Source organism: Pleurodeles waltl, chromosome 7, assembly GCF_031143425.1.
Source record: "Pleurodeles waltl isolate 20211129_DDA chromosome 7, aPleWal1.hap1.20221129, whole genome shotgun sequence".
Lineage (NCBI taxonomy): Eukaryota > Metazoa > Chordata > Amphibia > Caudata > Salamandridae > Pleurodeles > Pleurodeles waltl.
In genome coordinates this window covers 395,154,532-395,168,176 of record NC_090446.1, presented here as the reverse complement: position 1 = coordinate 395,168,176, position 13,645 = coordinate 395,154,532, and the positions used below count along the sequence as shown (strand labels likewise).

The 13,645-nt window shown below is 40.1% G+C and overlaps 1 protein-coding gene across 10 annotated transcripts in view; it reads left to right on the top strand.

Moving 5' to 3' along the window:
* Positions 1-13,645, top strand: part of CPNE1 (copine 1) — a 797,848-nt gene that overhangs the window by 641,139 nt on the left and 143,064 nt on the right. For all 10 annotated transcript variants that reach the window (XM_069243860.1, XM_069243864.1, XM_069243859.1 and 7 more), the window contains one exon: positions 616-749. In XM_069243860.1, the coding sequence (XP_069099961.1) occupies positions 616-749 (134 nt within the window). The remainder of the gene's footprint in view (positions 1-615; positions 750-13,645) is intronic.

Below are 13,645 nucleotides of genomic sequence, written 5' to 3'. Positions count from 1 at the left end.
GTAGGTACTAGGGACGTCATCTGCGTCTGGGAAAAAAAAATACTCATATTTCATTGTTATTTGTCCATTTGGTTTTCCTTCAAATCACGGTTGAGCATGTATAGCACAAATACTAAACCAATATTAGGGTACCGAGATTGTACTAATCACAACAAACACTGTGTTCTGATAATATTGAGTGGAAATCTAATTTACTCTCATATTGTTTCCATTTCCAGTTGTTGGCGTAACTGATTGCCATAAAAAGAATATCTGCTTGATTTGAATGATTCTGAGTTTGACAGCAACATTTCCATCTGCAGATAATGCAGCATATTTCAACTGGGAATTTAGTTTTTAATCTGATTTGTGCTTTTCTGTTTTTTCAAGTGCATTTTAGTTATCCTCTCGTAGTTTCATCATGAAAAAGATGTAATTCTTGCGTGAATCAATCAAAGAATAAATTGTCAGTAGTAAATTTGTAATTTAGATCGCACTTTTGTACAGCAAGTGTTTGTTTCTTGTTTGTTTGATGTCCATCTCGTCTTGCATGCATTAGGTAATCTCTTGAGTGATGAGATACCCTATAAATGTAATTTCCCACTCTGAAATAATCAACAAACTGTTGTTTAACAGGTGTTCAAGGAATTGTGGATGCTTATAGGCAAGCCTTGCCGCAGGTGCGCCTTTATGGACCAACTAATTTCTCCCCCATAATAAACCATGTTTCAAGATTTGCAGTTGCTGCTGCCCAACAAGGAACTGCTTCTGTGAGTGATTTGTTTGCTTTTCCATATCCAGACTAATATGTTTCGGTGCTTATACCACATTAAAGTTAGTATATAAAAATGCTGAATATCCCTTAAAGAAAATTGCAGCTTAAGGCACTATGGTTGCTATGCAAAGTCTTCAAACCACTGAAATTTCTTAAATATCATATGCTATACAAAACCTAACTTGCGCCCTTCCGTGTGCTTATGGCTTCAGAAGAGACATCTATGTCCATAAATTCAAGCTTGATTCTTTTGATCAGATGGGTGTGGTTTAGGTGATGGAAACAGGTTGTTCATGGGCACCCAATTCATGGCAGCAACACACACATACACGCCATATTTATGCACTCTAGATGAAGCATAACATGAGTCTCTCAAAACACCACTGCAGGTGTGTTGACCCATACCAACCAGTTCTGTCTGGAGCTACTTTGGCATGCTATTTAAAAAATAGTCTGGGGACAGCAATTAGACTGGGCAGTGCCTAGCTCTTATTTCGCCAAGCTATATGGTTGTGGCCACATAACTTATTTATGTTTTCAATATGTGTTTGTCTGAGTCTTACAGTGGATTGTACGCCTGTCACAAGTAGTCAGTCGGTCAAAATTATTTATTCAGCAAGTTGCTATAAAATCAAACATCCATTAAATACAAATTAAAATGTTAAAATATTGTAAAAAATTTAGGAATAGCAGTTACACAACGTTTTAAGAACATGACCTGTGTCCACGTCAAATTATAAAACTATGTCAACAAATTCATGTCAATTCCCGATATAAAGTTTAAAACAGAATGACAAATTAGAAGCATTGGTAGTTTTTGTGCAAAGTTCATAACGTCCTTATGGTGTGTAGCTTTTGATCTGTGTAGTAAGAGCAATGTATAACCTGTCTAAGAGCAGTATAAGGTGGCAAAATGAGAGTAAGTGACAAGTGCTTTAGTAGGACCTGGCATCACAAATACAGAATTATAATTACAAGACATTTTAATATCGGAGTCTATATCCAAGTCGAATTATACAACTACGTCAACAGATTCATATCATTTCCTGATAGCAATGGCAGATCTAATTAAGTTTCAACAGAATGACAAATTTTAATTGCTGAAAGTGTTTGAACATAACTCATAGCATCCTTGTAGTGTATGACTTTTAGTTAGCGGAATAAAGGCAATATGAAAACATGTCTAGAGGCAGTATAAAGTGTGCAAAATAGGAAAAAGTGACATGAGCTCTGCTTAGAGCTGGCATCACAAGAACAGGTGGGGAGATCTTTTTGCCAGATACATTGCTTAGGAAAGGCCACTCTAAAGTGTATTACATTTAATCTAAATTGGGTTAGGAGAGAGCATACTAGTGGGCTGTGGAACCAGATTAAATAAGGTTCCATAGTGTCCATGGTTGAAATCTGGACATAGGGTTCAAAGGATTTCAGTTTCAAAGCTCAGTGAAGTCTGAGGTGCAGAATATACTCTATGAAACTGTTTCACCAACTCCTTCTTTGCCTTTGTAGGCAAAGACTCTGGGTCTATAAACATATTTTCAAGCCCCAGATTTTGGAAAGATGTTTGCAAATATGAAAGCCAATGAATTCTGTTTGTTTTGACCAATTGTAGACAGTCAATCATACAATCTTGTACCAAACTGGTCTCAGGGTTTCTCCAACATCTAACCCCCACAGTAAGAGGGGAGCACCAGCAATCAAATCCTCTAGGTGCTGCAAACCCAATTCCTCGTGGTAAATAATATTTGCTACGTTCTTGGGTACCAACAATAATCTGTGTACAGATTTGTTCTCGATACGTTGTAGCGGATCTCCTTTACCATAACACCACAGACCCGCCCCATATATAGATGCTGATACACATTTGGAATTATAGAGCGTCACCATCTGAGATGTTGGTCCATAACCTAATTTGCAGGCGAAGCAAAATATTGCTTCTATGTTTCTTCCCAATTGCTGAATCTTGTCCTGGACGGGAGAATTCCATAACATAGAGGAGCTTAAATGCATTCCTAGATAACAAGGCTTTCACCTTATTAATGATGTCCTCCCATGGTAAATGATTTGGACCTTGTATTTCGGGGGCCACATGTCATTGTAGACAACTTTGAAAAATTTACTTTCAGGTCAAGATCCTGCATAAAGGATGAGAAAAGGTCCAACAGACCTTGAAGGCCATTGGCAGTGTGTGTGCAATTAAAACAGCATTGTCTGTGTACAGTAGGACTGGGAGCTGTCTCTGCCCCATCCTTGGAAAATCCTTCTTGTTCTTTAATAGGAAGTACTATAGCCTATTAATACATATCAGAAATAAAAATGGGGCTAAGATACAGCCCTGTTGTCGTCCTCGCTTTGATGGAATGGAGGGGGGTGTTCTCTGACCTTGTAAGCCGTACTGTACTGAGACCATCAGGTCTGTATGTAGATGCCTTATTAGCTCCAACAGATTCAAATCGGTACCCAAAGTTACCCATGATTTGCCAAACCTTTCCTCTATTTACAAGGTCGAAAGAACTCAGGAGGTCAATAAATGCCATGTGAGTGGCTTTTTTTTTTTTTTTGCAGTTACGTATTTGCTAAGAATGAGATGCAGATGTAAGGCTTGACCTACTGTGCCTCACCTGGCCTGAAGCCATATTGAATTGGGGAAATCTTTGCCTCCGTCACCCATTCCTCCAAGCGTGGCAGGATCTCACTTCATAATATCTTGGCAGTGGAATCTTTTAGGTAGATTGGCCTATAGCAAGTTGGATCTTGTCTAAATTACCCTTTTTAAATATGGGGATGATTATGACCAATGTCCATGAAGGAGGAATATTACTCTTTACTAAGCTCCTTAGGATGTTTGTGACCAGAGGACCCCAAAGCTTTGCCACGGATTTAAAAAGGTCTACTGGGACCCCATCTAGACCGGGTGCCTTTCCTGGCCTGGAACAGTTTATTGCGATAATGACCTAATGAAGGTCAGTAGGAATATCTAGTACGTTTGGATTGATTTCTACAGATTTCTGGTTAATGATTCCGTCCCCTTCGTGTTGTTGTTCATTTCCAGGCTAGAATACCCTTGCAAAATGTTTTACCCAGACATCCTCTGAGATCACGCAATCAGCTTTAATGTCTTGATCAGAAAAGTGTGGGTAATTTACCACCGTACAGAATTTAGATGTATCCTTCAATTCGGTGGCTGCCAGTAGTTCTTCCCAGTCCTTGGTTCTGATTTCCTGTTTCCTATCTTCCAGCATTGCCTTGTACTGACCCCTTGCCTTTTTAACTAAATCGCGGGAAAAGGGAATTGATTTTAGTGCTTTTTTGAGCAGCTATACACACAGAATTAAACCATCGATGTGAGACTAGTAATTTTGTTCTTGTTTTAAAATTGTATTTTTTATCTTATATTTCGAATTTGATATGTCCTATTAATAGTCTGGACTGAGATCTGGAAACAATATTATTAAAATGAAGGTTAATTAATTTGCATAAAAATTTGTGCTTACTACACGCTAGCCACTTTGTACGAAGGTATTACTGCTTTACTGTTTTGAACTGTATAAATAACATCTCAGAGAATTACTCAGAGTATTGTAGCTCACTTTATTCCTTTTGCTAGCTGTTTTTCTGTGGGATTGAACACCGGTAGACAATTTTAATTTGTTTGCCAACCTTCCCTATTTTTGGTCACAGATAGCATCCTTCAGATATCAGTTTTATTTTTTTTTCTTCTGGGTTCACAGGCTGCAGACGTAACTCCCAAAATGCTGTGCATTCGTTTTCTACAATCGGTCTTTCTCTCAAGGTGGTAGATTGAGTAGATGTCATAGTGCTGAAAATTTAGAAATCGGAATTTCTTGTTTCAGCTTTCCCCTTGTCCCACTTATAGCTTTCTTGAGGCCCTGCAGTTTTGCCTCTACTTGTATAATCTGGTCACTAAATACTTCACTCTTCTGTGCAGGGCTTCGTTAGATGCCTTGAAACCTGTTGGCCCTTTAAGACCTACTTTGTTTACACCTCCCTGACCCGCATACCTTTAGCTTTGCCTTGATCCTTGACGTTTAATACAGGTGCAGATTTAAGTTGAAAAACATATTCAGCAGTTAAAGGGACTTTGCCTGAGTATAATGTAAGGTCACTTTAAACAGGAGTGCTTCAAGACTATTACAGGCCTGGAAGAGTTGAGGGTATTGTTGTTTCTTTAGCCAGGTTCAAAGTAGTTGACTTTCTGTTTGACGGCTGGTTAGTGCATGCTATGTTCTAGTGTACCTCACACCCACACCACCACTTTGCATTTTGATGCTTCGCTACCCTCTTGGGCTGTCCACGGCCTTTCTTTGCATTCCTTCCGCCTGTTGGTCTGATTCAGTGTCATCAACACCATGATCCCCCATGTTATGTTTTGCAGACTTGTGGAGGTCACTGTCTCTCTGGAGTGTATCCTGGTGATGAGCAGGTGTGAGTGTAGCCAAACCGAAGGCCTGCGGGACTGCTTGAAAAGCCAGGTCTTCAGCTTTTTGCAAAATTTGAAAGGTGGGAAGTCCCTTATGTGTAGCAGCAGGTTGTTCCATGCATAAGGAGCCATTTGCAAGAAGGTTTGACTGCTGGATCTGGTTTTCTGTATGCTTGGGATGTGTGCAAATAGGATTCCAGAGAAGTGGAGATGTCAGATATGTTTGTGAAAGCAGATGTGATTGATTAGGTATACTGGGCCAATGTTATGTAATGCCTTGAATTGTGCTTGTTTGTGCATGAGTAGCCATTGGAGCTCCTCCAGGTGGTGTTTGAATGTGATGTGGGATGTTGAAGGGGACCCTCCAAGTTCTGAATGCCCTGCAGCTTTTCAGTGAGTTTTTAGTTGATCATGGCATAGAAGGGAGTTACAGTATGTTTGTGATGAGGGCTCCTATCACAGTTTTCTGGCTGCTGATTGGGAACCATTTGAAAAATCTCCTCCACATCTTCAGGATATAGAAGCATTAGGCAGTGATGGCATTGACTTGGGTGGTCTTGTGGGGTTTGGTGCCGATCCCAAGGTTCTTACCATGGGTGGTTGGTTTCAGTCCTAGCTCTATTGGTCACCAAGTGGAGTTCCACAGCTGAGTCCAAATCATGAATTCAGCCTTGCCCTTGTTGATGTTCAGCTTCTCTGTGTTCAGTCAGTGTTGATTTTCACCCAGTGGTCAATTTCAGTCATGCAGGCATTGAACTTGATCTGGGTGCTGGGCTTCTTGTCCATGAGGGAGAATGAGTTGCATGTCTTCAGCATAGGATAGGACGCTGATGTTGTGAGAACGGATGATGCTGGCTAGAGTGATCCTTCTGTGTGTGTCATGCCGTACTTAATCTTACGCGCGCTGTTTCCTTGGGCATACATCATAGTCAGGCCTAGGTCTTCGGGTGCTCAGAAGCACAGCATCAAAATGAGGATTCACCTATAACCTGTTCCTGCACAGGCAATGACTATTTTTTGTCAGACTGAACACAAATCCTCCTCTTGATGGGTGGCTTGAATATTTCCTATTCTCTTGGAAATGTTAAATTCAGCTGTTTGTTTGAAAGAAGTGTTAACTCAGTGAACTAAACCGAATCATTGATGCTCATCGCTTATTTTTTTTGACATCCCCCATCAACAGTCTGCTCATCTAAATCGTATCTGTCACCATTGTTGATGACCTCCACGACCCACAATAGAACAAAAGGAAAGCAGGTGGCATCCTGCGCTCTGATTTCTTCCAATGGGTGTGACCATGTCTCAACTGCTGAATCCCATATTCTCTAGCAAGGTTTTTTTTTTTTTTTTTTTAATTATCTGGGATGTGCATTTCAAAGGGCCTTTTCATGCCAATTAATACTGTTCCCCGGACTTATAAGCTGTGTGACCTCCTGTGACATCAGAACTTTTCTTTATGCCCAGTGACAAACAGCCTCCAGGTTGCATGTTGGTAAATAGTCCAGAACAAAATTTGAACAATGTGAGATCTTCCTGGGCTTCTCTTGCACTATTTACTGGTCACTAGCATGGACTAGCTGTTGATATGCTCTTCTTTTGCCCCACAAGACTCCTCCTGCTTGGGCTGTCCATTTGACTTTGGACGTGTTGATGCTCTGGTTGGTTGTCACTCCTTGTTGGCCAGTGACTGTGACCAGTGCTTGAGAAATAGCAACTATTAAAACCCTAGTCACCCTGTGAGTTTGGGCCAAGAACTTTTGTAACAAAATGGTTTCGCCCATGTAATCCGTTCTGATTTTGTTTTGTTTTTTATCACTTTTTTGGCCTTTTTTTTTTTTACTGTGGATGAGCCTCATAATTGGTGACTCACCCACGGTGAACTCACATTAAATGGACTGAGTGTTACTGCCAGTGTCCACCTTTTAAGGTAAGGTCACAGCAAAGGTAAGGAACATGTGGCTAGTTACACATGAACACACTCATGCACATGTGTGAGGACTGAGTGTCTGAGACTACCGTCATGCATAGTACGATAACTGCACACAAGTAGCCTGGTGCAGAGTAGGCTCTGCAGAGTTAGCTATTGACCTAGGGTGGGCCTTATAAAATTGGTGGACACTCAAAAGGAAGTCGGTGTGGTTTACTGTCTTGTCTCATCACCAGCAGCAAAATGAGCCCAAGCTGAAGCAAAAAAAGCGCAATGGACCCTGAGATATTGTACTCAATGAGCCAGGGCCCGGAGGTTGACACAAGAACTAGCCTCAATTTTTAACCCTGGGAATGGCTTGTGTGGGGCCCCATCACCAGCACTACAGAGCCCTAGAGATCCCAACTCCCGGGCTAGGTTTTATAGCGGGGGCCTGGGAACCCATCTCCAGACCCTTTCCACCAAGACATCGTGGGCTGTGCCTCATTGCCCCCTAGAGAAGATGAAAGGGGCTCAGGGTCCCCACTATGGGCTCTGGTGAAGAAATAAAGAATGGGTGAATGCTGCCCCAGATTCACTCTTGAACTTGTACTGACATAGACTTATTAAATAGTAACTTTTTTGCTCTTATTCTTCTCCTTCCCTCACTGTGGCTAGATATAACCATTCAGGTGAAGAATATTTTTTATTTGGAACTCTTTTCCTCATTGTTCTTTTAGCAACAGGTGATTCACGCCCACTGCTTTTAGATTCCGATTCTCTCTCGGGCATTCCTAGTTCAGTGCTTTCTCTTGCAAGCTCTTTTCCGTGGAATGTCTCATTCAGCTTTTCTTTGTTCACCAACAGCCTTCATCAGAGTTTCTGTATTCTCAGTAGAACTTAGAATTGAGCTGCTCGAACTGTGCTAGTTCACAGTGCTTTCTCATGCAAGCTGTTTTCCATGGAATATCTTCTTCAGCTTTTTTTTGGTCACCAACAGTCTTCATTTGAGTTTCGTCTTTCTCAGTAGAACTTAGAATTGAGCTGCTCGAACTTGTGCTTCAACTTTGATCAGCCTTGTCACTATGATTTACTGGAAACTGTTTTCTTCCTCTGGGGGTTCCAGTAATTCGAATGTTCAACTGCAGTTTCTCATTGTTACAATAAGAGACTACTTTTTCTTGTTAAGAACAAAGTATTGATAAACCCAGAAGTCAACTCATTAGTCCATATCTTCACACTAGGGTACTCTTTAAAAAAAAAGGTCAAATCCAGTCAAATATTGTAAATCAAATGCTGTTTAATATAAGGTGCATCAGTAGAACACACAGTCTCACTATGACGTACAAGCATGCAGCCAACACATGTTTCGCCTCCTAGTGGTACGTAAACTTGGGGCTTTCTCAAGGCTGAAAGATACAAGAACAAGTAAAGGCATCCATCCTTCCGAAACTAAATATAGAAGAGTGTGAGTTTCACCCACGTGCAAGAGGGTTAAAGAAAAAAGAAGAAATAGATGAAGAAATAGATGAAGGGAAAGAAGTCAAATGACTCTAACAAACCGTTTATAAAAATGTCCAACACTTATAGCACCATCCGCACTTAAGAGATTTGTGATACGAGAAGAAGAAAACAGGTGCTAGCCAATGAGTCTGCCATGCAAGAAAGACTAAAAAGATGAAAAATATGAGAAGGAATCCGAATCAGAAAGCGGAGCATTAGCAATTCCCATGCAACAGTTCACCCGTGTTGAAAGGTAATATGAGATGGTATAGTACCTTTGTCAATTTTCTTAAGATGAGTTATTAATTCGCTCAATTAGCTTGGTTGAATGATTTGGAAAACAGACCTGCATCAATAGAAATCACTCCAGGAAACATACAACGTTACAGTCCCCAGCTAAGATTAAACACAGACTGAGTCCTGTACAGATCTACATGATTGTAACATAAGCTCCATACAAATAAGGTCTCAAAACACCACGATCAACATAATACACGTGGACAAGTAAAACAAATCTGCATCATTATAAATTAGACTGGAAGAAACACAGTGGTACAGTTCCTAAACCTATCCTATCCGGATATACATGATTTACATTACCTCCAAACAATTAAAATCGCAATACGCCATTGTGAAACAGACGGAATATTAGGGGTTCACACATCTTTGGTAACCCACATTCTGCTTAAACACAATATACGGGCATTTAGAAGGAGTGTTGGACCCTTCCTGAAGTGCACACATACTTTTTATTGTTACCACTCATGCTTTTGACTCTTCCACTGTAATATCCCTTCACTCTGACCCTTGCTTTGAAACTGAACTTTAGACTTTTCAGGTTCTTCATCAGCACGTTCCCTGATCAGAAATTTCAAAAGTTCATATTCATAGCTTGCTTCACCAGTTTCAAAATGTTCACTCCCCCTCTTGAGCCACACTGCACACTTGAGCTTGGTTTTGAACTTCACTTTCTGCTTGACCATGTAGATCTATGGCTGGTTGAGTAGCTGCTTTTACCACTTCATCTGCTACTTTCACCCTTTTTGTGGCTGCTGCATGGATCCACTGCAGCACTCCAGCACACTTAACTGCAGTGTTGGTAGTCAGTGTCATTCGATAGGGTCCACACTACCTTGCCACAGTTTTTCCTGATGTGTGTCAAGACCACTATCCAGTCTCCAGGATTCAGACTGTGACAGGTGATGTCCTTTGTTGCTTCCGTTGCCAGAGTCACCTAACCAGAGACGAATTTCACCATATGAGCCAGACCTTTGATGTAATCTCACAGTGTCATCAGTTACGGAAACTAATGCAGCTTAAGGAATGTAGGAAAATCTCATTGCTCTTCCCATGATCACCTCCTAGGACGATAAACCAGTTTTACATACTTCTTATGGTTATAAAATGAGATGAACGGCCATTTTACACCAGTTGAGCGACACATTCTACCCAATTTGTTCTTGAGAGTTCCATTAACTCTCCACTTCACCACCACAACTGAAGATTGAAGGCAATACCTACAGTTGAACATTTGATTTATCTAAAATATTATGCAGATTGTTTGCAAAACTTCCCTTTTTTGAGTACCACAGGCGGACTCAAAGTTGAAATACCAAATCTGGGTATCAATTCCCTCAAAGTTTAACAACTGTAAGGCTCTCTGATTCCCAGGTGGGTTAGGTTTCTACCCATTTAGAAAACAAGTAGACAGTGACCAAGATGTATTTTAAACCATTGTATGTGTCTGATTTGACAAAATAATTGATCACAGTTAATATCATCTTACCCTGATTATTTTGTTGACATACCAGACACCTCCAATATATATCCTCAGCTATATTTCTGAATCCTGTATTTTTCCAATATTTTCTAAACACATGCTAACCCTACCTGCATATGTCTGTCCATGTACGTGTTTACCTCTTGGGTACAACATTGTAGTAGGGGGATTGTACTTACTTTCAGCATTAATATAAAAAAAACTGTAAATTTTTCATATAGACCAGTTTCTCCCATTTCTTTGCATAATTTGGGGCATCATCACGAAGATCATTCAATTCACCTAAAGAAGTCTGTTTATTTAATAGTTCAATACAGTTTACATTTTCCTCATTTGATACATTGGTTATTCTTGATTCATCATTTTCATTTTGTTTCACCACTGTCTTATCCTGTGGTGCAAAACGTTGCCATTTGATCTGCATACTTTTTGGCAGTTGTAACTAAATCTTTTCAAGCCTCATGGGAAACACACTAGACTACTGCAGTTTCTTTTGGCTGTTGTATTACTTTTACTACATCCATTATGTAAGCACTATTCTTTATAAGAGCTTCAGAAGATGTCATAAAACCCCTTTGCGACCACAGTTGACCAGTCATTAACCACTCCAAAATCCATAGTTGCTGTCTAGCAAGTAGCAAGCTCTCATCAATGCTACTAATTCTGCCACCTATGCTAAGGTTACAATAGGCAGAACAGATGCTTCCAGGGTCTCAGAAATGGGATACACTGCATAGGCACCTTTTTTTTTTTTTATTATTTTTTTATTTTAACACACACTTCATTGTGTTTAGGATAACTGTCATGTTACAACACAGTGACATATCGGAAGTAGATTGCTTTACAAAGAGTAATTGGTTTACTTATTACTGTCAGCGTGTGGGTGGAGCAAAAGATACATTCAGTATCTATCAATTTCACAGTTCGATTTTATTATCATCATGATTTGGAACTCCGAAGAGATCCACATGTATAATGATACAGAACCATATAAATACATAATAAATTAATACACTTTCTAAAATAAATAAAACTCCAAACCATCAATTCATACCTACATGCTTCACACATTACAAAAACTACCAATAAATGGCAATATTTAATCTTGATATGAAATAATTTTTAACCTCCTACTACAGACACAAATTCTTAAATTCAAAAAATCCCTGCTCAGGGAAATTAAGGGACATGCCCCGATCTTCCTTCTTCCAGAGAATCTTTCTTTAAAACGGGGCAACATAAAAAACTTCATGTGCAATCGAGAGGCCCCACCTCCCTCAGAGCCCCTGAAAAAAAACATTAAAAAACCCTACATTCCCTGCGATATGTAATTTAATTTCCATGCCACGGCCCAAGAGGCAATCTAATCACAGAAGATCAATATAACTGCAAAAAGGTTTGAAAGAATTTAAAAATCATAAACTTTCATTTAAGATCTAATATTTAACCGCAAATAGAGGGGTTTTAACCATAATTTCCTCTGAGTGGCTAAAACTGGACAGACAAACAAAGGTCTCAAAGATTAGTCGCACCATCCCATTTGGAAATAAGATCCCTAAGAGGTTCTCTATCAAGTCTAATCAGTATAAAGAATTGCCTCACACCGTGTGGAAGATTCCAAGTCAGGTAAGGTTGAACCACTTTCATAGACACAGACTTGATTAGATTCTCGAGTCCTCTTTTAGGGCGGCACAACTTGAGGTCCATCGAAAAGCCTTTGGACCATGTCGCCTCCTTCAAGATCCTTTTTTAGGATTATAAGGGGTATTGAAGTAGTGAGGTCCAAATCCAGCTCTAAAAACTGTGTAACATGAGTGTAATTTCTTTTTTTTTTTTTAATGGATTTTTCTCTCAAATTAATAAACAAAATCATTAAAAGTCGAGTTTCTCAATGTAAATTCCTCATTATATATGAGGCAATGTGCCCTTCTGATCATGCAAGCTCCTGAACAAAGATATTCTTGATGCTGAATTCTAGCCTTAGAGCTGCTCCCGAAGCTGAGTTATTGCAGGAAGCCAGACGTCTTAGGATCTGGCCTTCTGTCAAGAAAGTCCCATTTATCTATGTCTATACATTCTGTCGCGTACAGAAGAGTAGCTGGGATCTTAACCTTATAGGCAGGCATTAGATGTGAAAAATGGCGTTTACCATTTGCGTAGAAGAAAGCCGCTGAACCTTGAGCATGTGAGAGAGCCTTACTAATATTATTACGAATGTGATCCTGATCATTTATGGTGGCTGACATATTTTTTCCCTGAAACCGATATGCATCCACCCGTTTCAACTTATGTTGACCCAAAACCCAGGAGAAACAAATGTTTCTTCTAGGTTTTTTTTCCCACTGAAGCATACAACCTGAGACTTGGATGTATTCATTCTCAAGTAGTGCTTCTCAGAGTATAAATTTAGAGCGGCCAGACATTGATTTAAGCCTTTCAGGGTAAGATCAACAATATCACCCGCGTATAATAGGCCGGCGATTGGTCGGCCACCCACCACAGGGGCATAACCATTTACACTCCTAAGGATTTTGGGGAGGTCATAGATGTATAGGGAAAATAACAGAGGGGCCAATAAACAGCCCTGTTTCAGGCCATTTTTGGTTACAGATTTTGAAGACCAGCCCTGCTCTCCACCCATAAGGATTTTACACCAAGTCAAAGAGTGCAGGGCTATCACCAATCGCAACAGGCAGGGCGGAACCCCTATCTCTTGAATTTCCTCCACAGGATCTTCATGTCCACCCTATCAAATGCTAGGGAGTAATCGATAAACGCAGCATACACCACTCCCCCCCTAGTCTGGACATATTTATCAGTTTTTGTTTGCATTATTAGGATATTATCAAAAGTATTATGGGGCTTTTCTAAAACCTGCCTGTTCCACTGGTAGAATATAATTTTCCTCTACCCACTCAGTTAATTGCGTTAGGTTACTTTTTGCAAAAATCTTGCCAGTTGCATCTAACAATGCAATTTGACGATAGTTTAAAGATACTGTTCTATCTCCCTTTTTGTATAAGGGGAGTATACTACCTGTCCAAGATTCTGGGATATTACCTTGAGAGTACAGGCACTAAAACCTGGGTGAAGAAGTCCTGCCCAAAGCGTAGGCTCCCTTTTAATTAGTGTCATTGGAACCTCGTCGGGCCCATGGCACCTGATGAGTGCATTGAATTTCTTATCCCCTCTAGGACAGACACGGAGGGTGCGCCTGTATTGTCCATTACCCCCTCCCCATTTAATGCTGTCACTTCTTTC